This window comes from Hyperoodon ampullatus (assembly GCF_949752795.1).
Source record: "Hyperoodon ampullatus genome assembly, chromosome: 13".
Taxonomy (NCBI): Eukaryota; Metazoa; Chordata; class Mammalia; order Artiodactyla; family Ziphiidae; genus Hyperoodon; species Hyperoodon ampullatus.
In genome coordinates, this window is record NC_136926.1 from 16172778 (window position 1) to 16196461 (window position 23684).

At 41.5% G+C, this 23684-nt stretch overlaps 1 protein-coding gene across 1 annotated transcript in view; it reads right to left on the minus strand.

Annotated features, from left to right (window-relative positions):
- PTPN11 (protein tyrosine phosphatase non-receptor type 11) overlaps positions 1-20284 on the minus strand; it is a gene marked incomplete at its 3' end in the record, with an annotated part of 74350 nt that extends 54066 nt beyond the window's left edge. The window contains exons 1-2 of the mRNA XM_079717059.1: positions 20206-20284; positions 1482-1604 (exon numbers count right to left, since the gene is read on the minus strand). Coding sequence (XP_079573185.1) covers positions 1482-1604; positions 20206-20219 — 137 coding nt within the window. The 5' untranslated portion in view covers positions 20220-20284. The remainder of the gene's footprint in view (positions 1-1481; positions 1605-20205) is intronic.
- Between the last annotated feature and the right edge of the window lie 3400 nt (positions 20285-23684).

A 23684-nucleotide genomic window follows, 5' to 3' on the forward strand; every position in this document is an offset into this window, starting at 1 on the left:
TAGGTTAGAAGTCTGTGCTAGGATAAGCCTGGGAAAATTCATGAAGGCTTCTGCCCTCTCCTTGTAGCAAAAGGGAAGTAAAAGCCAACAATGTGAGCTCCTTGAGAAACTAATCGATACCAAAAAGGGACTTCCCAAATCCCGAAGGGGTCCTCAGAACATGTTTTCCTTACTTCTTTATTTAAAAATAATAATAATAAAAGCAAATTCATAGAGTTCAGTTCTGGCTCCTGGAATGAGCTAGAGCAAGGAGAATGAGTATATAAGAGAAAGTCAATTTCTAGAAAAACTCTCCCACATGTGTTCAAAGAGACATGTAACAGATGTTGCCAATACTGTTCAAAACAATTTTAAACAAACTAAAAACAACTCAGTGTCCAACAATAGGGGATGGGATAAACTGTGGTATATGCACACCTTCGAATATTATATAGCCATTAAAGTTAATAATTAGATCTATATGTATCAGCACAGAACTCAAAAAAAATTTAAAGGTAGTCTCAGAATACATACATTATAAAGCCATGGATATGAATTCTAAAAACACACAAACCAACCTCATATCATTCACACATAGTACAAATGCAGTACAAGTATAAAAACATGTTCAGGAAGGAGATATACCAACCTCTTGATGGTGGTTTCCTCTGAGGAAAGAGGGAGGGGAATGGGACTGGGCAGGGGAACAAACGGGACCACAACTTCCTCAGTGATGTTTTATTTCTTGAAAAAGAAAAGTGATCTGAAGAAACTCTTCTTCTTTCTTTCTTTTTTCTTTTTAAATTAAAGTATAATTGATTTACAATGTTGTGTTAGTTTCAGGTGTACAGCAAAGTGATTCAGTTATATACTTTTTCAGATTCTTTTCCCTCTTTCCTAAGATTTCTATTACAGGATATTGAGTATAGTTCCCTGTGCTATACAGTAAGCCTTTGTTGTTTATCTATTTTATATATAGTAGTGTGTATCTGTTCATCCCAAACTCCTAATTTATTCCCCCACCCCACTTTCCCCTTTGGTAACCATAAGCTTGTTTTCTACGTCTGTGAGGCTGTTTGAAGAAACTCTCAGAAAGTATTTTTCCCATTCAGTAATCAACAGATGGGAAAGGAAAAATGCAGGGAACAAGGATTGAGCCTTGTTTTGGATTGAACCAGGATCGACCCAGGCTTTAAGAACTTGTTATATTATGCTCCAGCTCATCCTCAGTGGTCTCTCCAGAGAGAAAAGCCCACCTTCAGGCCCCTTCTGCTGATTCCCCAAGCCTCTCACTCTCAGGAGGCCACATCCTGAACCCCACAGCAGGCCTGAATCATACCTGATCTGTGGGCCAGGGCAGTGGCAAGGCCTCACCCACAGGGCAGCAGGCAGACCTTCAGACCTTCAGACTCTAAATGAGGGTCGCAAGTTGTCCAAATGTGGTCCTAACATTTCCCCCCTGGAAAACACTCTCAGGATTCTCTCTTTTTCTTCCAACTTACCTAACAGAAAGTGTAAAGTCTCCAGGGTTACTTTTACTGGGCCTTGCCAAAAAACTGCCATCAACTCCTCTTGTCAACAGTAGGTTTTCTGCCTCCACGCCAGTGATATTTGGGTGAAACCATCTTGAGAGAGAGAGAAATAGACCAATGAAAAACAAAGGACTCTGTCAGCACTACTTCCCACACCGTCACAGCTAAAATGCTTATTAGTAGAGTAGCAAATAAAAACACCAACCCAACCCCTTTCCCTTCCTCTCTTTGGTCACTGCCTCCTCCTTGTCTTCCCCATGGTAGGAGCCTGGGATCCTGCTAGCACAGTAGATGAGGCTGGGGGCATGGTCAGTGGGATTGGGGCTGAGGTGGATGCTATTTATATAGGGTGGTGGGGAGGGCCTTAGCAATAAGGTAACATTTGATCAGACCCGGAAGAAATGAGGGCAGCAACATGCCGCCATATAGGAAAGGAACATATCAGGCAGAGGGAGGAACAAGATCAAGGGCACGGGGGCAGACCGTACTTGACATGCTCAAGCACTCAAGAGGCCAGTATGCTTGGAGCAAAACACGCAAGGGAGAGAGTGGTAGATGAGGCCAGAGAGGTAATGAAAAGCCTGATGATGCAGGGCCTCGGAGGACACTGTAAAAACTTCAGCTTTTATTTTTTGTGAAATGTGAAAGGACTAGAGGGTTTTAGGCAGAGGAGCCACGTGATCTGACTTATATTTTTAAATCATCTTCAAGCTATCGTGCAAGGGTAGAAGCACATACATCAGTTAAATAAGCTATTGTGACAATCCAGGCAAGAGATGACGATACCAAGGACCAAGGTGGCGGAAGGAGTAGTGATAAACGGTACAACTGGGAATATTTTAAGGGTAGCCAACAGGATTTCCTAACTTATTACATATGAGATGGGAAAGAAAGAAAGGAGTAAGAACTACTCCTAGGCATCATGTCTGGGCAAGTGGAAGGTTGGCGGTACCGTGTACGAGATGTGGAAAAAGGGTGGGGAGAGGAAAAATCAAGTGTTAGATTTGGTACGTGTTAAATCTTTTTTTTTTAATTTATTTATTTTTTATTTTTTATTTATTTTTGGCTGCATTGGGTCTCGTTGCTACGTGTGGGCTTTCTCTAGCTGCGGCAAGTGGGGGCTACTCTTCGTCGTGGTGTGCGGGCTTCTCATTGCAGTGGCTTCTCTTGTTGCGGAGCACGGGCTCTAGGTGTGCAGGCTCAGTAGTTGTGGCGCACGGGGTTAGTTGCTCCGTGGCATGTGGGATCTTCCTGGACCAGGGCTCAAACCTATGTCTCCTGCATTGGCAGGCAGATTCTTAACTACTGCGCCACCAGGGAAGGAAGCCCTGGTACATGTTAAATATGAGGTGCTTAATCATCTGAGTGTCTGGTACATACTAAGCACTAATGGTTAGATATTACTGACAATCATGACAATAACTATAAGATTGTTCTGACAAGAAGTAATCAGAAAAGGCAAGAATCTAGACATAGTCTATCAACATTCCTGTTGTTTACATTAACTGAAATGTATTTTCTTTTTAATTTTTCCTATAGCATTTTACTAGCATTTTGGGGAAAATCTAAACATCATTCTGATTATCCTAGAGAAAAATCACAGGGTTCAGATCAAAAGGAAAAAAATATTAGTTTGCTTTTTACTCCCTCTGAGAGCTTGTCAGAAGATCGAGGCAGAATTTTGCCCAGGGAAAACTCAACCTCAATTTATAAGATACCTATCATTCCAGCATCTAATACTTTTGCATACAGTATGATTACTAAACTATCCTTTTTTTTTTTTTTTTTAAATCTTGTCCACAGCTTCTTTAATCTATGGTTCCCACCTGAGTCCCCACAGCCCTAGGGAATCAAAGAGCAATAACAGAAGGCTTCCAGTTACTTTTAACTTTTCAAAAAGTATAGTGAAAATCTTATGTTAATCTTCAATTTGTCTACCTGTATAAGCTAGTTAAAATGTCAAATCTCTCTTGCTTTTGGCTACAGAACAATTATGTTACTTGGTGTGGTAGTCTGAAGCTGAGTGGCATATATGTTTTCTTCTACAAAAAAAAAGGGAAAACTAATTATTATATGATGAAATACAGGTTAGGAAACAATTCTCTTTAGAATATTGGGTTTATGGTTTAAAAAAAAAAAAGAGGAGACCCCAGAAGTAAAAAAGCTGAGAATCGCTGGCATGTGGTGGCAAAGCTTTATGGGTAGGAGCACGGACTCTGGAACCAGACTACTTTGGTTCAGATCCCAGCTCTGTGTGACCCCAGGCTAGTTATTTAAACTGTTTTAACTCATCTATAAAATGGGAATAGCAACAGCACTGTGTCATAGGGTGTTGAGAGGATAAAGTGAGTTAATATTTATAAAGTGTCTATAACAGTGCCTGGACTTCAGGGTAGCCAAGGACAATGATGACTGCCTAAATTCACATCTTCCCACATATCCTTCAAAAACAATACAGGGGACTTCTCTGGCAGTCCAGTGGTTAAGACTCTACGCTTCCAATGCAGGGGGCGTGAGTTCAATCCCCATGCCACACAGTGTGGCCAGAATAAATAAATAAATAAATAATTTAAAAAATTTAAAAACTAAGGGGAAATTTTTTTAAAATATGGAATTTTTTAAAAAGAACAAGTAAAACCACACAATAACCTAACCATGCCCTCAACAAAAGTAGAAGACAGAGAATGCCCAAACTTCCAAATTACCTGTAAGTAAAAAAAAGAAGACATACCAAATCTCAGTAGTGATCTCTCATCTTCTTACTGTAACCCTCTGTGCCAAGCCAAGGGCATTCTTAGGAAAACTGCATGTCAGAGAGAACAGGGGAGCTAGTGGCAGGCCTAAAATTGCTGTAAAACCACCTCCAGAAAGAGAAAGTCCACCCTAAGTGTGAAAATACTGAAAAAGTTTTCTTGTAGATCAGAGCCCTATTTATAGGAAAGGGGAATGATTTAAGGTTAGTGTTAGAAATGCATGGTCTCTGGGGAAGAAAAAGGCAAAAAAGAGACAGGATCCATTTGGCAATTAGGTGACAAAAAGGAAAGGAAGTAGAAAGGGGAAATTTATTTACCTGCAAACAAAAAAGCAAACAAAAAACCCAGAGGACAAATAACCTCTCCCCTACCACAAACACAAATACATACACAAATCCACTAAAAAAAAAAAAACCTGGACTTTTCTATACTGACAGAAGAAAATGCCATTGAATTAGGAACCTTTAAAATATTTAAGAGCCACAGAATAAATAGGAAAAAAGTGAATAAGTCTATATAAAGTTACTACAAAAAAGAAGAGTCACACATCAGTCAGCTTTTGAAAATTATCCCAGACAAACACCCATGATGCAGAAGAAAACTATAAGACAACACTCCAATCTGAATTAAATATACTCAAACAAGATTTAGGGATATGAACAAACACTCTGAATAAGAAATTTAAAAGTTAAAAACAGAAATGGACAAAAAGTAGGAAAAAATGAAGAGGGAGTTGATCAAACTCAGAAAGAAAAAGGAAAAGAAAATCATCTCAGAAATGAAAACTAAATTACTAGGCGCCCAAAGGAGAATAAGTTCAAATGAAAATCTAGTAAGTGGCATTAAAGAAAGGTAGGAAAACAATGAAGAGAATAAAATATGATGAAGAAAGAAATAAAAGAGGGGCTTCTCTGGTGGAGCGGTGGTTGAGAGTCTGCCTGCCGATGCAGGGGACATGGGTACGTGCCCCAGTCTGGGAGGATCCCACATGCCGTGGAGCGGCTGGGCCCGTGAGCCATGGCCGCTGAGCCTGCGCGTCCGGAGCCTGTGCTCCGCAACGGGAGAGGCCACAACGGTGAGAGGTCCACGTACCGCAAAAAAAAAAAAAAAAAAGAAAAAGAAATAAAAGAGATCACAAAGAAAATGGTTAATATGAAAGAAAAGCAAACAAGAAACAACATACATATAATTGGGGGAAGGGGAGGGGGGAAACACAATGGAACAGAACTAATATTTAAACCTAAATTGAGACAACAAATAAAATAAGATGTGAATCTATACATTGGAAGGGTCCATCAGGTACCTGGGAAAATAAGCCCAGAATAATCGCTCTGACACTTGTTCTAATGAAACTATTACGCTTTAAAGACAAACGGAGGGGCTTCCCTGGTGGCGCAGTGGTTGAGAGTCCGCCTGCCAATGCAAGGGACACGGGTTCGTGCCCCGGTCCGGGAAGATCCCACATGCCGCAGAGCGGCTGAGCCCGTGAGCCATGGCTGCTGAGCCTGCGCCATGGTCGCTGAGCATGCGCGTTCGGAGCCTGTGTTCCGCAACGGGAGAGGCCACAACAGTGAGAGGCCCGCATACGGCAAAAAAATAAAAAAATAAAAAATAAATAAAGACAAATGGAAAAAAATCTTCAAAGCCTCCATGAAAAACAAATAACTTACTATAACAAATTAGATTAGCACCTGACTTTTCAAAGCCAACATATAAAGCAAGTTGATAAATGAACAAGCATTTTTTAAAAACTCAATGAAAGAAAAGGGTAAACCAAGAATTTTATATCCAGCTGTTATCCTTCAACTATCAGAGCTACAGACAAAACAAGTTTCAACATACAACAACTAAGGGAATGCTGTACTTATCAGTCTTTCCTGATGAATCTACTAGAGGATAAACTTTATCTAACCAAACGGTAACAAGCAACATTGACAAAATAACTGATGGTGAGCATTTAATAATCTATAAATGTCATGTAAGACTAAAACAAAGATGGGAATGAGAGTAGAAAACTAATGTACAACAGTTATATACTGTGACACAGTAGAACTACTACAACTAGAAAATGGGAAAAGGAAAACAGGAAAAACCTCATTGTTGTATAGGCAATAGGCAATAGATGGGTGTTTAAGGGTAATGAAAAAAATCTGATAAGCCTGATAATAAAAGTTAAATAACAAAACAGAGGACTAAGGACATTCAAAAAGGTGTAAGTACTAGATTAAAAAAAATACAAACCTTCCTAAATACGCTCTCAAAAAACTGTTTTCAACAACAAAATTTTAAATATACATCTCAGAAAAAAATTATATATATATAATATATATATTATATATATATATATATATATATATATATATACACACACATGTACATACACACACACATCTCGTGAGAAACAATGCAAGGAAACACTACAGTTGACCCACGAACAACATGGGCTTTAGAGGCACCGATCCTTGCGCAACTGAAAATTCATATATAACTTTATAGTCAGCCCTCTATATCCACAGTTCTGCTTCCAACTGCATGGTTTCAACCAACGGCAGATTGTATCATACTGTACTATGTATTTATTGAAAAAAATCCGTGCATAAGTGGACCCATGCAGTTCAAACTTGCATTGTTCAAGGGTCAACTGTAAGTATAAAACATTAAGATAGAGGACTTCCCTGGTGGTGCAGTGGTTAAGAATCCACCTGCCAATGCAGGGGACATGGGTTCAAGTCCTGGTCCGGGAAGATTCCACATGCCACAGAGCAAGTAAGCCTGCAAGCCACAACTACTGAAGCCTGTGCGCCTAGAGCCCGTGCTCCACAACAAGAGAAGCCACCACAATGAGAAGCCCACGCACCGCAACAAAAAATAGCCCCCACTCTCCACAACTAGAGAAAAGCCCATGCACAGCAATGAAGACCCAGTGCAGCCAAAAATAAATAAATAAATAAATAAATTTATTTTTAAAAATGTTATGATAGAGTTGATACCAAACCTATCAGTCATAACAATAAATGTGGATGAGTTTGCTGTCTATTAAAAGAAATCAACAAACCTATGAATATTTATGTATCAAATAACACAGAAATCACCTTTGTGAAGCAAAAACTACAGGAGATGCAAGGAAATGCAGATGGAAACACACCTATAATAGGAGACTCATACACCACACTCAATACAAGATAAAATAGACTAAAAAAACAGGTAAAGAGATAGAAAATCTAAATAACATAAATAGGGTAGATCTTATGTGCATATATTGTACTCCACACCCTGATAATAATTACACATTTTTCTCAAGCGCCCAGAGCATTTCCATAAAAATTGATCAGATATATACAGTCACAAGGAAAACAGTAACCCCTATAAGTAGAACTATTACACAGAACAATATCACAATGCAATAAACCTGAACTTCACTAACAAAAGCAAAAAACAGAAAGGCCCTTCTACCTGGAAATTTTAAAACCTTCCATTAAACAACTCTTAGGTAAAAGGGGAAATACAAGCTGAAATTACACAATTTGTAAGAAATAATGGCGGGACTTACCTCGTGGCACAGTGGTTAAGAATCCGCCTGCCAATGCAGGGGACAGGGGTTTGATCCCTAGTCCAGGAAGATCCCACATGGCGCAGAGCAACTAAGCCCGTGCGCCACAACTAGAGAAAGTCTGCACACAGCAACGAAGACCCAAAGCAGGCAAAAATAAATAAATAAATAAATAAATAAATAAAGTTTATCATGGATTCTATTTAAAAAAGAAATAATGGCCATGAAAACACTACATATCAGCAACTATGGGATACAGCTAATGGAGTTATCAGTAGAAAATTCACTACACAAACAACTAACATTAATAAAAAATATAAAAGAATAAAAATAAAGTCCCAGTTCAAAAAAACAAACAAAAAACAAAAAACCCTAGAAAAAGGACAAAGGATAGCACAAGGAAGGAAAACTATTTTATAAAGATAAAAGCAGGGGACTTTCCTGGTGGTGTGGTGGTTAAGAATCTGCCTGCCAATGCAGGGAACATGGGTTCGAGCCCTGGTCCGGAAGATCTCACATGCTGAGGAGCAACTAAGCCCATGCACCACAACTACTGAGCCTGCACTCCAGAGCCCGTGAGCCACAACTACTGAAGCCCGCACGCCTAGGGCCCGTGCTCCGCAACAAGAAAAGCCACCACAGTGAGAAGCCCGCGCACCACAACGAAGAGCAGCCCCTGTTCGCCAGAACTAGAGAAAGCCCGTGCATAGCAACAAAGACCCAACGCAGCTAATAAATAAATAAATAAATAAATAAGCAAAAATCAAAGGAAAAGAAAACAAAAAGTAGTAGATCTAATTAATAAAAATCCTGCTTTTTAAAATTAACAAAATAGACAAACCACTAGTTAACTTATTCAGGAGTACAAAAACAAAAACAAAAAATCACAAATACACAAAAGAAGAAATGACAAGGGGGAAATAAGCATTGAAACAGAAGAAAAAAAATTTTTTAAAGAAACTGCTTTGCAGACTGCTGTGCAAATAAATTATAAAACCTAGATGAAGTGAATAATTATCTAGGGAAATAAAGACTGTCAAAACTGAGTCCATTAGAGAGAAAACTTAGGCAAACCAATTTCTATATAAAAATAGAGAAAGCAATTTTAAAACTACCCCACAGAAAAGCACCAAACCCAGATGGTTTCAAAATGGAATTCTATCAAACTTTCGAAGACCAGACCATCCCACTGCTCTATAAATTATTCCAGAGAGTCAAAAGGAAAGGAAAACGTACCACTTCCTTTCATGAAGCAAATATAACACGGATACCTATACCACATAAAGACAGCTACTTCAGTGATACGGAAGGCAGACACCTTGCTCCTAATTCTAATAAGATTCTAATTATTTTAAAATTATAATGATGGTTATACTGCAGTATTTTTAAAAAAAAGTCCTTAAACCTACTATGATCAGGTTAATGAAGTGAACGAAGGGAAAAACCATTCTGTCTCCCCTCTACAGCTCTCTCCCAGCATCTTCCTCCATTATTGGTCTTCATTAAATGAAATACTGCGGGCTCAGAGGTCGCTTCATTTTTAAATACTGGTCATCCAGCCTGGGCCGCCACCACCTATGGGGGATCTGTTTCCTTACTGTCACCACTGTTATCTCCTCTTTCTTTTTTAAAATAGATTCTAGAAGAATTTCTCAGGTTTGTCCTCAACCTCACCACTGGGAGGGCTGCCTCAAGGGCACTCTTTACTGCTTCTAGCAAGATCTTTTTATTTGTTTATCTTCCTGCTTTTCATTCCCGTTTCATCTTTCCTTATCTGAGCCAACTATTTCAGGCAGCTCTAATTTTTTATAGACTCAATGTCCTTTAGAATCTTGTTGAGAACACAAACATAAACTTTCTAAAACCTTTTAAAATTCATTTACTAAAACAGTACAGATAGGTATGAAATTCTGAGAAAAAGCCCAAGCTTCCCTTGCATTGTCAGAAGTCACTACAGTTAGCAGTTTCCTAATCTTTGAGAAATGTCTCGTGCATACACATAAATATACTTACCTACGTGTGCATGTGTGCAAACACACTACTCTCTCTATGCCAGCCTGTATGGAACACACACATACACAAATGAAATCCTTATCTACACCCCAATTTTTTCACTTACTACGACGCAAAGATCTTTCCGTGGGAGCATTCTTCTTTTTTTTTTTTTTAATTAATTTATTTATTTTTGGCTGTGTTGGGTCTTTGTTGCTGCGCGCAGGTTTTCACTGGTTGCGTCCGGCGGGGGCTACTCTTTGTTGCGGTGCGCGGGCTTCTCATTGTGGGGGCTTCTCTTGTTGCGGAACACGGGCTCCAGGCACGCGGGCTTCAGTAGTTGCAGCACGCAGGCTCAGTAGTTGTGGCTCGCAGGCTCTAGAGAGCAGGCTCAGTCGTTGTGGCACACGGGCTTAGTTGCTCCATGGCATGTGGGATCTTCCCGGACCAGGGCTCGAACCCGTGTCCCTTGCATTGGCAGGCGGATTCTTAACCACTTCACCACCAGGGAAGTCCCCGAGCACTCTTTTTAATGGCTATACACTATTCCATTATAAGAATGTACCATCCATAATTTAATCCCTATGAGAGGACATTTATATTATTCAAAGATTTTTGTCATTACAAATAATGCAGCATATCACACCCTTTATAATCATCTTTATACACTTTTACAAGTATATCTGTAAATTAAAATTTTAGAAATAAAACTGCTTTGACAAGAGTTGTTTTTTTTTTCACTCTGACAAATTTGCCAAACCACACTCAAAAGAAGGTACCAGTTTTGACTCCCATGAATTAAGTGTGAAAGCCCGTTTTCTCCCAGTTTTGCCAATACTACATACATTACCAAACTTTTTTATCTAAGTCATGGAAAATGGTACCATTCTAGTTTGCATTTCTATGTGAGACTAGCACTTTTTCATGTTTTCCGACCACTTTTTTTTTCGTTTTCTGTGAGTTGTCAGCTTGTCATTGTTCATTTTCTATTAGATTTTTTTTCTTACTGATTTAAAGGGGCTCTTCTTGATAGAACCAGAAAATGATCCTTTATTATACATGTGACAATACTTGTCTTAGCTTTTTTCCCTTTTTACTTGCTTGTGGTTATTTTTTTTCCCCAAAGAAATTCATCTTGGCATGGTTAAATTTATCAGCTTTTTCCTTTATGGCTTCTGGGTTTCTTGCTATGTTCAGAAAAACTTAACCCACAGCACGGTTGTGAAATGGAAATAAATTAATACATATAAAATGCTTAGCACAGAAAAAAACTCCAAGGAGTTTCACCTGTGAAACTAGGAATTTAGTTTTAGGTCAGAATAAAACACAATAAAGGCACAGATTTTAACAGGACCCTGCAATAGGTACTGAAAAGGGGGGGATGACTGGGAGAAGAAAGTAAATAAGACAGAGATGAGAATTTCCATCAAGAAAGAGTACAGAGGGCTTCCCTGGTGGCGCAGTGGTTCAAAGTCCACGTGCCAATGCAGGGGACGCGGGTTCGTGCCCTGGTCTGGGAAGATCCCACATGCCGCGGAGTGGCTAGGCCTGTGAGCCATGGCCGCTGAGCTTGCACGTCCAGAGACTGTGCTCCGCAACGGGAGAGGCCACAACAGTGAGAGGCCCGCGTACCGCAAAAAAAAAAAAAAAAAAAGAGGGAAGAAAGAGTATGGAGACAAAGAGAAGACAGAATTATTATTTACTACTAATAATATTTTATATTTAATAAAAATTTATAAATTATAAAATAGAAAAGACTTCTCCATGCTTATATTATTACATACACTTTTTCCCCCTCAATTATCAACTAGCTCTGATAGCAAGGAAAAAAATAATTTACTGGCCATTATATATTATGGCTGGTTAAAATTGTAGCTACATTTACTGTTTGCCATGTGCCAGTGTGCAAAGTAGACTCCAGAAGTCAAACTTTTAACCATCACACTCTGCTATTTATTTCTAAAACTTTCTAAAGCAGAACTCTGACTGTAGATGGTCTTCATTCACAACCATGTGTTCTCACCTTTGTATATTTTACAAAAAAATCACTTATGTAGAGTATCCTGCTGATGCTGAGGGACATTATAAAAGTGACTTCCACTGCTGAAGTGATGCTAGGTAACTACAACCAGCACCCATCAAGTAGATTGGCAGAGGAGATAAGGCAGGTGGTCTCTTTAGCCCTTTATTAAATAAACCATTATTATTTCATTTCCAACTTCTAATTATACCTATCATGTTATTAAGAGTGAACATACAGACACACACACACACAAAAGAGTGAACACAGGAGAGTGATGTTTACAGGGGAAACTTAGTAACCAGCATTTAGCACAAAGGCTAGACAGAGTATGGGCTTAATAAACATTTGTTATCACTGTTGTTATCATTATTATTATTGGTGGAAGATATGCAGATAGATTCTTCTCCTGCATAATTATGTTAGTTTCACACAGACCATTTTGAGATATGAATCATTTATGTTACACTGCCTTTTCAAAAACTGAACTTCACAGCTCAGGAGCTGTCCCTACATTATCTCAAACAGTATATAATTAGAAATGGAAAGTTCTATTCCATAACCCACCCACTTGAGTTTTGATATACTGTAAACTCTCCTTCCTTGGCTATTTTTTTCAAAAAGCCTTTGTATTTACCAAAAAAGTCTTTCCCAATTACATGTTTAATATTTGTAGTGCAATTACTGGCAGTTTTGTGATTTGCAACATGCTTATCGCTAACACAGAGCAGTTAGAGTTCATTCAACCCCTGAGATCTTAGTGAGAGACGGTAAGGAAGAATAGTGGAGTTAATAGGACTAATGTGATATTATAGAGCTGGTCTCAAGGATTATTACACTGGTAATATTAGGTACTGAGGCTGTACATCTCTAAACCCTGTCCTCATCTCCCACCTAGTGTGAATTCAAATAGCAGAGGTTAGTCTCCCCAAAAAGTAATGTAAATGTATCTGTATTACCTAAAAGGAGGGGAAAAGGGCAAATTAGTATATCTACATTTGGGTCTGTCAACAAGGTGGGTCCATACAGGATGAGAAAAAACAGATAAATTTTCAGTCTTCCTCATGTATACAGTGGGCACTTGGTGAACGACTGCTGCCTGAATTAACTTCGGGGAATGAAGAAAAACCAGGGAGGAGAAAAGAGAGAGGAAGGGCATAGCGAAAAAGTCACACAGGGAAGCGGGGGAAGAGCATTCTCCTCTTGCACATTCTAACTCCTGCAAACCTGCCAGAGCTTGACAATCCCTTCTAATCGGTCATCCTCTGGCACTGTCTATTATTTATTAAGACTCTCAGGTCATAACATGGTCCAGGTCGGTACCACCCATCTCACAGAAAGAGCTTGAAAACACACACACACACAACACCAACACTTGCAAAAAAGAGCCTCAAATCAATGTCTAAATCAAATCAGCCCTGTGCTGAGTGGGCCTGAAGAAAGGAAAGACAGAATCCCTGCCTCCAAGAGAGTTTACAAACCCAAACTATTTGCCCAGAAATCCTACCAGAAATCTAAATCCTTCATTAGTGAATACAGATTCTGCAAAGGCTTAGCTCACTGACGCCAGGACCTTATTTATGTCAAGTGAGTTTAAAAAAAAAAAAAATGCTGATGAACCAAAAAGAAAATACAATGATGCTGAATATTTCATCTATGTCCCCTTCCCCCAGTGATGTGGGGAAACAGTCAAGCAGGCCAATAATTTCAGGAACTTATTCTCAAGGCTGCTATGCTAAGAAGGGAATTTAAACTAGGGATCCGAAGTATTATTTCAGTTTCTTGCCTAAATATAAAGTGATACTGGGTATAGCTTTCTTACCCGCTGCTCCAGAAAAATCATTATCTTTGTCCTTGGGGAGAAAGTTTAGAGTTTGGTACTTTCTGCAGATTACAAGAATATTCCTCTTTTCCAATTAAATTTTAATTTTCTATGGGAAAAGGATGAGTCACAAGGGAGGGGCAGTCGATAGGGACAAGCATTCTAGGTAACAGAGGCTAGAAAAAAAGTTAAGGCAGCTAGCTTTCTAATGGTAGTGGGTAGCTATGTCTTTATAAATCATTATCTTTTCATAGAGTTTCACTGGTCAGCATCTCTGCTCTGATGACAAGACAATAAATGGAAACTGCCTCCAAAAGTCTTTCCACAAATGGCTTCTACCCTGTTCAAAGCCTCTCTCTCTCTCTCTCTCTCTCTCTCTCTCTCTCTCTCTCTCTCGTCTGCTCTCCCTAGGTCCACTCCAGCCTCCTACAATCCTCCCTTCACAGCAGCTAGAGGGATATTTTTAAATAGATCAGCTCACGCCACTCCCCTGATCACATCCTTCTATAGTTTTGCATTGTTCTTAAAATACAACCCAAACTCCTCTCCATGGTCCACGTGACAGTGAGGACCTTAAAAATCCCTGTGTGGTCTAGTTCCCACCTACAGCCACAGTCTCAGCTCCTCCACGTGCTCGCTTCTGTCCTTCAAGCACTCCAAGAACTCCCTACCTCAGCACTCTCGCACTTGCTGTTTCCTTAAAACCTGGAACACCCAATGCCTAGCACAGTGCCCCCCGCACTTAGTAATCCCACGATAAATAAGTTAAATCCCAAGTTCTTGAATGAATGGGTCAGTGTTTCATTACGGTGGGTCAATGGAATGACACAGACTTGGATCTATAGTCTACTTTTTTTTTTTTTTTTTTTTTTTTTGCGGTACGCGGGCCTCTCACTGCTGTGGCCTCTCCCGTTGCGGAGCACAGGCTCCGGACGCGCAGGCTCAGCGGCCATGGCTCACGGGCCCAGCAGCTCCGCGGCATGTGGGATCCTCCCGGACCGGACCATGAACCCGTGTCTCCTGCATCGGCAGGCGGACTCTCAACCACTGCGCCACCAGGGAAGCCCTAGTCTACTATTTTTAAAATAAACATATTGCGTGTGTGTATATGTATGTGCATATAGACAGACATATATACAGTGTGCATGAATGTGTATATCAGTATACAAGTATGTACGTATTCTAAACAGTATGCTCTATACTGACAAATTTCAGTTTCAGTTTGGTACTACGTTCATCAAACTCATTTGATGCTGGCCTACAAGTCGGATCCCTCTCTAAATTCAATGCTCCTTGTGAACATGAATCGTATCTTTCATATTTCAGTGCTGCCAAGGATCACAGCCTATACAAGCTTGCTAAATGCACACAACCCTCCAAAACTCAGTAATGAACTGAGCTGCATTTTAGGGTGTTTGAATCCATTTCGGGGAGGGTCTCAAACCATTGGTTGCAGGCCACAACTGCCACAGAACCTGCCAAACATCAGTATTTGCCTTCCCTTCCTTAAAAAGGTAAAGCATTGGAGGGGAAGTGCTGTCTGTGTTTCCCAAAGGGAAAGAGGAATAAGCACAGTATCTTCTGTTGTTCCATAGCCGCCTAACCAAGTACACCAAGGCCCGCTAGTAACAATTACAAACAAGGGGTGGCTCTGCTTTTCCAGCTCTGGTGCGACTCTCTAACATTCGCCACACTGACCACTTGCAAGAAGGGTAAGTGATCTTAGCAGTGGCCCCTGCATTTGAGCAGCTCTGGACAAAAACCCAAGCTTACATCGGGGCAAGACATTAATAAAGACAACCCAGTTTCAACTGGAAAGACATAGAACTGTTATTTTTCAGTAAGGCAAGTTTATTTACTCCCACAGGACAGAAACAAACAGGGCCACTAAGGAGAGCCTGGGACAAATGTACCTGACCTGCATCAGATAAATCAAAAGCCTAGTCTGAGAACAAGCTAAATTTCCTGGCCCTCTCAGTTCAAGCCCTCAGACACTACCTTCCAGAGGAACAAAAGCAAATGCAAAAGATGCACCAGATGCTGAAGAATACAGCCAGTTTTGTCAGCTAAACAAGGCAGAGTAGGGCAGCCAAGCAATCTCAAAATCTAAACTCAGCACTAGCATTGCTATATTACCTGGGTGGGAGGGAGAATCATATAATTGCTCATACCTTCCTTTCCTTACCTGTGATGTTGAGATGTATCAGCATACTGAATATATGACATTGTAATTATTAAATGCATACAAACTCTAAACCCTAAACCCATGAACCAAAAAGAATTACTTTGATAATTAAACAAAACAAAATTCAGAATATTAGTCATTCAAGAGTCAGCTCATATGATCACCTCCTCAGAGACTTTTCCTAAACCCATTATCAAAACTAACCACGTTCTCCACAGTCGGTTTATTTTTTTCCCTCCCAGCAATTATTACTACCTGAAATAGTCTCATTTATTCATGTGTTTGTCCACTTTCTCTCTCAGCCATAAGAACAACGATCTTTGCCTATTCTACTGCTTCATCCTGCCTGGTTCAATAACTACTTGTTGAATGAATTAATTCTGAGGTTAAAAATCATTTGAAAAAGAACACAGTTCAAAGACTAACACTATCTAATTTCAAGACTTGTTATAAAGCTACAATGATTAAGATCATGTGGTATTGGCATAAGGAAAGACAAATAGATCAATGGAACAGAAGAGAGTCTAGAAATAGGCCCACATATAAATGGACAACTGATTTTCAACAAAGGTACAAGTTCAATAAAGACGGACAGTCTTTTCAACAAATGGTGCTAGAACAACTGGACACCCATATGCAAAATAGAGAAGATACAGCCACACCTCATACCACATACAAAAGTTAACTCAAAGTGGATCATAAACCTAAAACTATAAAACTTGTAGAAAACAGAGAAAACATTTGAGACATTTTGGGTCAAGCAAAAATTTCTTAGGAATGACACCACAAGCATGATCCTTTTTTTTTTTTAACTGATAAAGTGGACTTCAGCAAAATTAAAAACCTCTGTTTTTTTTTTTGTTTTTTTCGGTATGCGGGCCTCTCACTGTTGTGGCCTCTCCCATTGCGGAGCACAGGCTCCGGACGCGCAGGCTCAGCGGCCATGGCTCACGGGCCCGGTCGCTCCGCAGCATGTGGGATCTTCCCAGACCGGGGCACGAACTCGTGTCCCCTGCATCGGTAGGCAGACGCTTAACCACTGCGCCACCAGGGAAGCCCAAAAACCTCTGTTTAAGACACTTTAAAAAATGAAAAGACAAGCCACAGACTAAAAGAAAATATTTGCAATTCTGATCAAAGACTTGTATCAATAAGAAACTCTCAAATTTCAATAAGAAAACAAACAAGTAAATTTTATTTTTTTTAACAAGTAAATTTTAAAAGGGAAAGTATTTAATCAAATAGACGTGTCACCAAAGAAGATATACTGATGGCAAATAAGCACATGAAAAGATGATCAACATTATTAGTCACCAGGGAAGATACAAATTAAAACTACAATGAATAAATATCAAATCATTATGCTGTACACCTGAAACTAATGTTCTATGCCAATTATACCTCCATTAAAATACTAAATAAGTAAAATTAAAAAATTAAAAAGTGCTGATATGGGGGAAAAAACTACAATGAGATACAATGACACACCCTTTAAATGGCTAAAATTTAAAAACAGACCATTCCAAGTGGTGGCCAGGATGTGGAGGAACCGAACTCTAATACACTGTCAGTGGGAATGTAAATGGTATAACCACTTTGAAAAAGTTTGGCAATTGCTGAAAAAGTTAAATATACATCTGCTATGTGATCCAACCATACCACTGATAGGTATTTACCAAAGAGGAATGAAAGTATACATCCATACAAACACTTGTACATGAACATTCAGAGCAGTTTTATTTGTGAAGCCCAACTCTGAAACAACCCAAACATCCATCAACAGGTGGATGGATAAATAAACGGTGGTACATCCATAAAATGGAATATTACTAATCAATAAAAAGTAAGGAACTATATGACACACACTACAACATGGATGAATTTCAACATAATTTTGCTGAGCATAAGAAGCCACACATAAAAGTCCAATTACATAAAATTCTAGGAAATGCAAACTAATGTATAGTAACAGAAAGCAGAAGAGTGTTTGCCTGGCAACAAGGAAGGGATTATAAAGGGCACGAGGAGCCATCAAAAGGAGTGACGGATATGTTCATTATCTTGATTGTGGTGATGGTTTCACGAGTGTATACACGTGTCAAAACTTATCAAATTGTACACTTAAATATAAGCAATTTGTTGCATGTCACTTATACCTCAATAAAGCTGGGTTAAAATAATAAAATAGACCTATGATCTGAAAAATAATAATAAATAATCCCCAATTATGTGTGTTACATTCATAATCTGCTTTTTAGGTGGCACACATTTCTTTTCCATAATAGGTAAGGGAGGGCTGGAGGAGAGGAGGAATTACTCCGTTTCAAGCTGTCATCTTTACCACTTGCTGCTTTGGCTATACCCACACTTCCTGGCTTCTAAACTAACAAGCTGGACAATGTAGGGTCTATTACTACCCAGCCCCTACCCCACTCCCAGCCCCCAGTCTTTGTTTCCTAAAAGAAGCAGATCCTTACTTGTCTGGAAGAGCAGACACAAGGAACAAAAGGCTCAATGACTATTTGACAGATTAAATAGACAACTGTTTTATTTAAAAGCTCCCTAAGGAATTAGAACATTTGAGGCTATACACTGTTTTGCTGAAATGCAATTATATATTACCCAGATCTGTAAGCACTTGCCAACAGACCTGTCCAAATCACTCACTTCCTAAGTTTTCAGTTTTCTTCTTTCTCTCTCTTTTCATTCCATGAATGAATAATGTGCAGGTATTTCTGAGAAGACATTCCTAATATTTTGAAAAGTCTCTCATTCAAATAACTCCAACAGCTTGAAACAGTTTCTCAAATGTCTAAGACAGTGACCATAACAGGACAATGAAGTCTAAACAATGGGTCTTATATATGAATTGTATATAAAGAGTGGAAATACAAAATAGCAGGATCATTATCTGAAAACAGTAGATCACACTACTGTTTAACAACAAAATTAAGGCTTACAAATTATTGGCAATACTTATAAAATAATAGTAACCTGGTAATTAACAAGAGGGTTCTGGCTCCATCATTTATTGATTGAGTGACCTTAGGCAAGTTGCCTTCTTTTTTTAAATTTATTTATTTAATTTATTTTTGGCTGCATTGGGTCTTCGTTGCTGCGCACGGTCTTTCTCTAGTTGCAGGGACCGGGGACTACTCTTTGCTGTGGTACGTGGGCTTCTCTTGTTGCAAAGCACGGGCTCTAGGCGTGCGGGCTTCAGTAGTTGTGGCTCATGGGCTCAGCAGTTGTGGCTCGCGGGCTCTAGAGCACAAGCTCAGTAGTTGTGGCGCAAAGGCTTAGTTGCTCCGGGTCATGTGGGATCTTCCCCGACCACAGCTCGAGCCCCAAACCCGTGTCCCCTGCATTGGCAGGTGGATTCTTAACCACTGTGTCACCAGGGAAGCCCAGGTTGCCTAACTTTTGAAACTCACTTTACTCATCTTTAGAACGGGGATAACAATACCTACCTCATAGAGTTATAGCAAGGATTAAACTTGTTTGGCATACAGTAAGAGCTAAATAAATGTTAGCTATTAGTAGTATGACTACCCTGAGCTTTTAAAGGATCTCATTAATTCACTAACCTTCCTTCTGACTCTTAGGTTCAAATCCTATCATTTACTAGCATGTTTCTTCTGAGCCTCAGTTTCCACATCCGTAAAACGGGGGTGATTAATGTTACCTGACTTTTAAGGTTGTGAAGGATTAAATAACTAGACATACAGCTCCCTTCCCTCCCATCTCCCAAAGCGAAGATCGCAGAGGAAGGAAATACTTCTAATAGCTGCAGATACAGTCAGTTTTTCCATTTCTGGCACGTGAGGGGTGGGGGGGAAAGGAGATGCAAAGAGGGATATAAAGGGGTCAGGGATCCTGAGTAAAGCCCCCCAATGCGCGCAAGAAGCAGAGAGTCCCGGAGCGGCTCGACCGTCGGGGGCCTGGCCCCGCGCAACTGGCCCCTACTCTCCCCTCCCGCGTCCCAGGCCGAGGAGCCTCCCCAAGTGAGCGGGGTTATTTCGGAATCACCATGAGGCAATTCTCATGAGGCAATGGGTCAGGAATGCGGCGCCGAGCCGGGCCGCTGGCGTCCGCGGTTCCCCGGGCGGTTCTACCTGCCCCGTCCAGACGGGCATCCCCAGGGCTGCGGGAGCCGGAACTCGGGGAGGCAGGAAATGAATGGGGACCCGAGGGGTGGGGGCGCGGTGGGGTCGGACCCCCGGGCCCGGGAGGGCTAGGGGGTTGGGACAGAGCCTGCCCCCGCGACCCCGGGCGGGAGTCCGAAGCCCAGCCGGGCCGCCCCCTCCCGGGCGGGGCTGAACGAAAGCGGCGGGGGCCGGGCCGAGGCCCGCGCCGGGCCCTCGGGGCTCCTCACCTCCGCGATGTCATGTTCCTCCCGCCCTCCGGCTCCGCGACGGACCCGCTCCTAGCTCAGACTCCGCTGGGCCCGGTCACATCGGGCTGGCCCAAGGGAGGCCCGCTCCGGACCGGACGGGGGGCAGAGCCAGCCGGCCGCGCGCAGACCCCCCTCCAGGCCTGGGGATCCCAGAGACTGTGCAGCCGCCCCCCAAGCCCGGTTCGCTCCTCCTCCTCCCCCGCCCTTCGCTGCCGGCGCCACTGTGACGTCACCCCACGCGACGCCCGCCGCTACTTCCTGCTTCCATGCCGCCGTGGACTGAGCGGTGGCTGGTGATGGCAGTTCGGTGGCTCACTGGAGCCTTCTCCGCGCTGTTTCCAAAGCACCCTCTCATCCTCTTTTAGATTTTGGCGTCAGGCGGTGCATTGTGCGCTCAAGTTGCACGCACTCGCGTGAATTGATCGCATCCGCTCCCACCGTGTCAATTTCCATCCCGGCGCCAAGTCGAATTTCATTCATTTCATTCCACAAATAGTCGCTCCACTTACTAGCTGTGTAACCTTTGGAAAGTTGTTTGGTTTCTCTGAGCCTCAGTTTCCTCCATTCCTTCATTTCTGTAAAATGAAAATAGTAATTGCATTTTCTTCGTAGGATTATGGGGAGGATTAAATACGTAAAATGTTTAGAACTAGGCCTGGCCTATTTAATAAGTGCTTTGTGGTTATTAGCTGTATTAAATATCATTAGAAGGACACATCTGAGTGTTTTCTATCTGCTAGGCACTGATTTTTGACTATGGGGATACAACAGTGAACTGAAAAGACAAAAATCCTGGTGTTCTCATGGGAGGAGCTACAGTAATCAAGATAAATAAAACACACAAGATAATACTCCAGTCCTCATTTCCCTTCTTTTTTCCATAGCCCTTTATATTATTTTAAATAGGTTAGTTATGGAAGGCTTCGCTAAGGATGACATTTGAGTAAAGGAGCAGTCAGTGGGAATAATTTAGGGGAAGAACATTTAAAGCTCAGAGAGAGTCCAGTGCAAAGGCCCTGAGGCAGGAGGCTGCCTCCTGTATTTGAAGAAAAATGAAGAAGTCTCGGGCTGGAGCACAGTAGGAGGTGGGAGGGGTATAGGAGATGTAAAGAGAATAGTAGAAAGAAGGTGAGAAAGGGGTAGAGATGGTATGGGGTTGTAGAGGCTATTTAAATGAACAGTAAAATGGAGAGCCACTGTAAGATTTTCAGCAGGAAAGGAATATAATCTATGCTTTAAAAGTATTACTTTGGGTACTTTGAGTTATTGGATCAAGAGGGCAAGGCTGGAAACAGAGACCAGTACAGAATAGTAGAATACTGTAATATTGGAGATGATGGAGATGAGGTAGCTCAGACCAGAGTGAGAAGGTAGAGCTTTTTTACCTAATGAATGCTCCTGTGACTCATTAAGGGCCACAGATCTAGTAAATGGCAGAGCCAGAATTCAAACCCACATCTATAGAGCTCCAAAATCGGGCTTCCCTGGTGGCGCAGTGGTTGGGAGTCCGCCTACCGATGCAGGGGACACGGGTTCGTGCCCCGGTCCGGGAGGATCCCACGTGCCGCTGAGCGGCTGGGCCCGTGAGCCATGGCCGCTGGGCCTGCGCGTCCGGAGCCTGTGCTCCGCAGTGGGAGAGGCCACAACAGTGAGAGGCCCGCGTACTACAAAAAAAATAATAATATAGAGCTCCAAAATCCTCATTTTTTCCTCCCAATGCTCCCCATCTCATTCCTATACAAAGAATTCTCATACAGTATGCTAACTGCTTCAGCATTGATGTTACCCAAAAATCCTTACAAAAAATGTATTTAATATATGCCAGCTTAATTTAGGTAATAGGTATTCAACAAGCAGTTGTCCGGCCTGTTTCTCTCCATTCCCCTGAAGCCTGGCCCCCCAGATGACCCAAACAACATCCTGACTGACCTTAGGCCTGCAGGCTTGCCCTCTCCAATCCATTCACCACATAATAGCCACAGTAATCTAAAATGCAAAGCAAGTTGCTCCTTAAATTGAACACTTCAATGGCTTTTCTTTTTTTATATATAAATTTATTTATTTATTTTTGGTTGCATTGGGTCTTCGTTGCTGCGTGCGGGCTTTCTCTAGCTGCAGCAAGTGGGGGCTACTCTTGCTGTGGTGAGCAGGCTTCTCATTGCAGTGGCTTCTCTTGTTGCAGAGCATGGACTCTAGGCGTGCAGGCTTCAGTAGTTGTGGCACACAGGCTTAATTGCTCTGCAGCATGTGGGATCTTCCCAGACCAGGGCTCGAACCCGTGTCCCCTGCACTGGCAGGCGGATTCTTAACCACTGCACCACCAGGGAAGCCCTTCAATGGCTTTTCATTGCTTTTAGGATGCAGTCAAAAAAAATTTTTAACAACCACCTGGTCTTGTCCCAGCTCACTTTACTAGTCCCTTCTCTCCCCACCACTCTATGACCCAGCCATGCTGAATAACTTTCAGTTCCTCTCAATAGCCATGTTCTCTCCCAGCTCAGGGCCTTTAAACAATCTACTCTGTTTCCCTGGAGAATTCTGACCCCCCTCCCCATGAACTCTAGTCCATGCCTCTGATCTCAGGCTAGAAGTCATCCCCTCTGGAATAGAATCATCTGATTCTCCCAGTCCATCTTAGATGGTCCCCAAGACAGCTATCCTAGCTTACAACTGAACACACTCCATTATAAATCTAAGACACAATATCATATGAGGATTAAGTTCTTAATCTCCAAAGGTCAGCCTGCCTGCCTGCCTGGATGTCCTTGGGTAAGTCACTGGAGTCCTCTGTGTCTCAGTTTACTTCTCTATAAAATGGAGGGATCAAAATGCTACCCACCATAGGGTAGGTTGTGAAGAATAAAAGAGTTAATGTTTGTGAAGTACTTAGAACAGTACCTGGCAAAGTAAGCATGTGATAAATGCTGGTTATCATTTGTCTCTTTTCCAAAGTAAACTGTAAGCTTCCCCCAGCCTCCACCCCTTGCTGTGAGGCTTGCAGGATCTTAGTTCCCTGACCAGGGATTGAACCCAGGCCACGGCAGTGAAAGCACTGAGTCCTAACCACTGGACTGCCAGGGAATTCCCAAACTATAAGATTTTTGAGTGCAGAAACCATTGCTTCCCCAGTTTCTCCAGTGTTCTGTACACTCCGCAGCTAGAATGATCTTTCTACAATACTAATCTAGTCATGTCCTGTTCTAGGAAGGAAGTTCAAAGCCTTTAGCACTGAATGAAGATCCTTCCGTTAACACATCAGGCCCTTCTAAACGTGAACTATGCCTACCTGTTCAGTTTCCTTTACCTCTACTTCCTCACATAATCTGGCAGTTTCCAAAGGCCTCTGGCTGTTTCTTGTATACCTGTCTTCCAAAGTTTAATTCCTTCTGTCTGGAATACCCTTTAAACTCGTCTCCATCTGGAAAACTAAGGGTCATGCAAGATCCAGCTCCAACTCA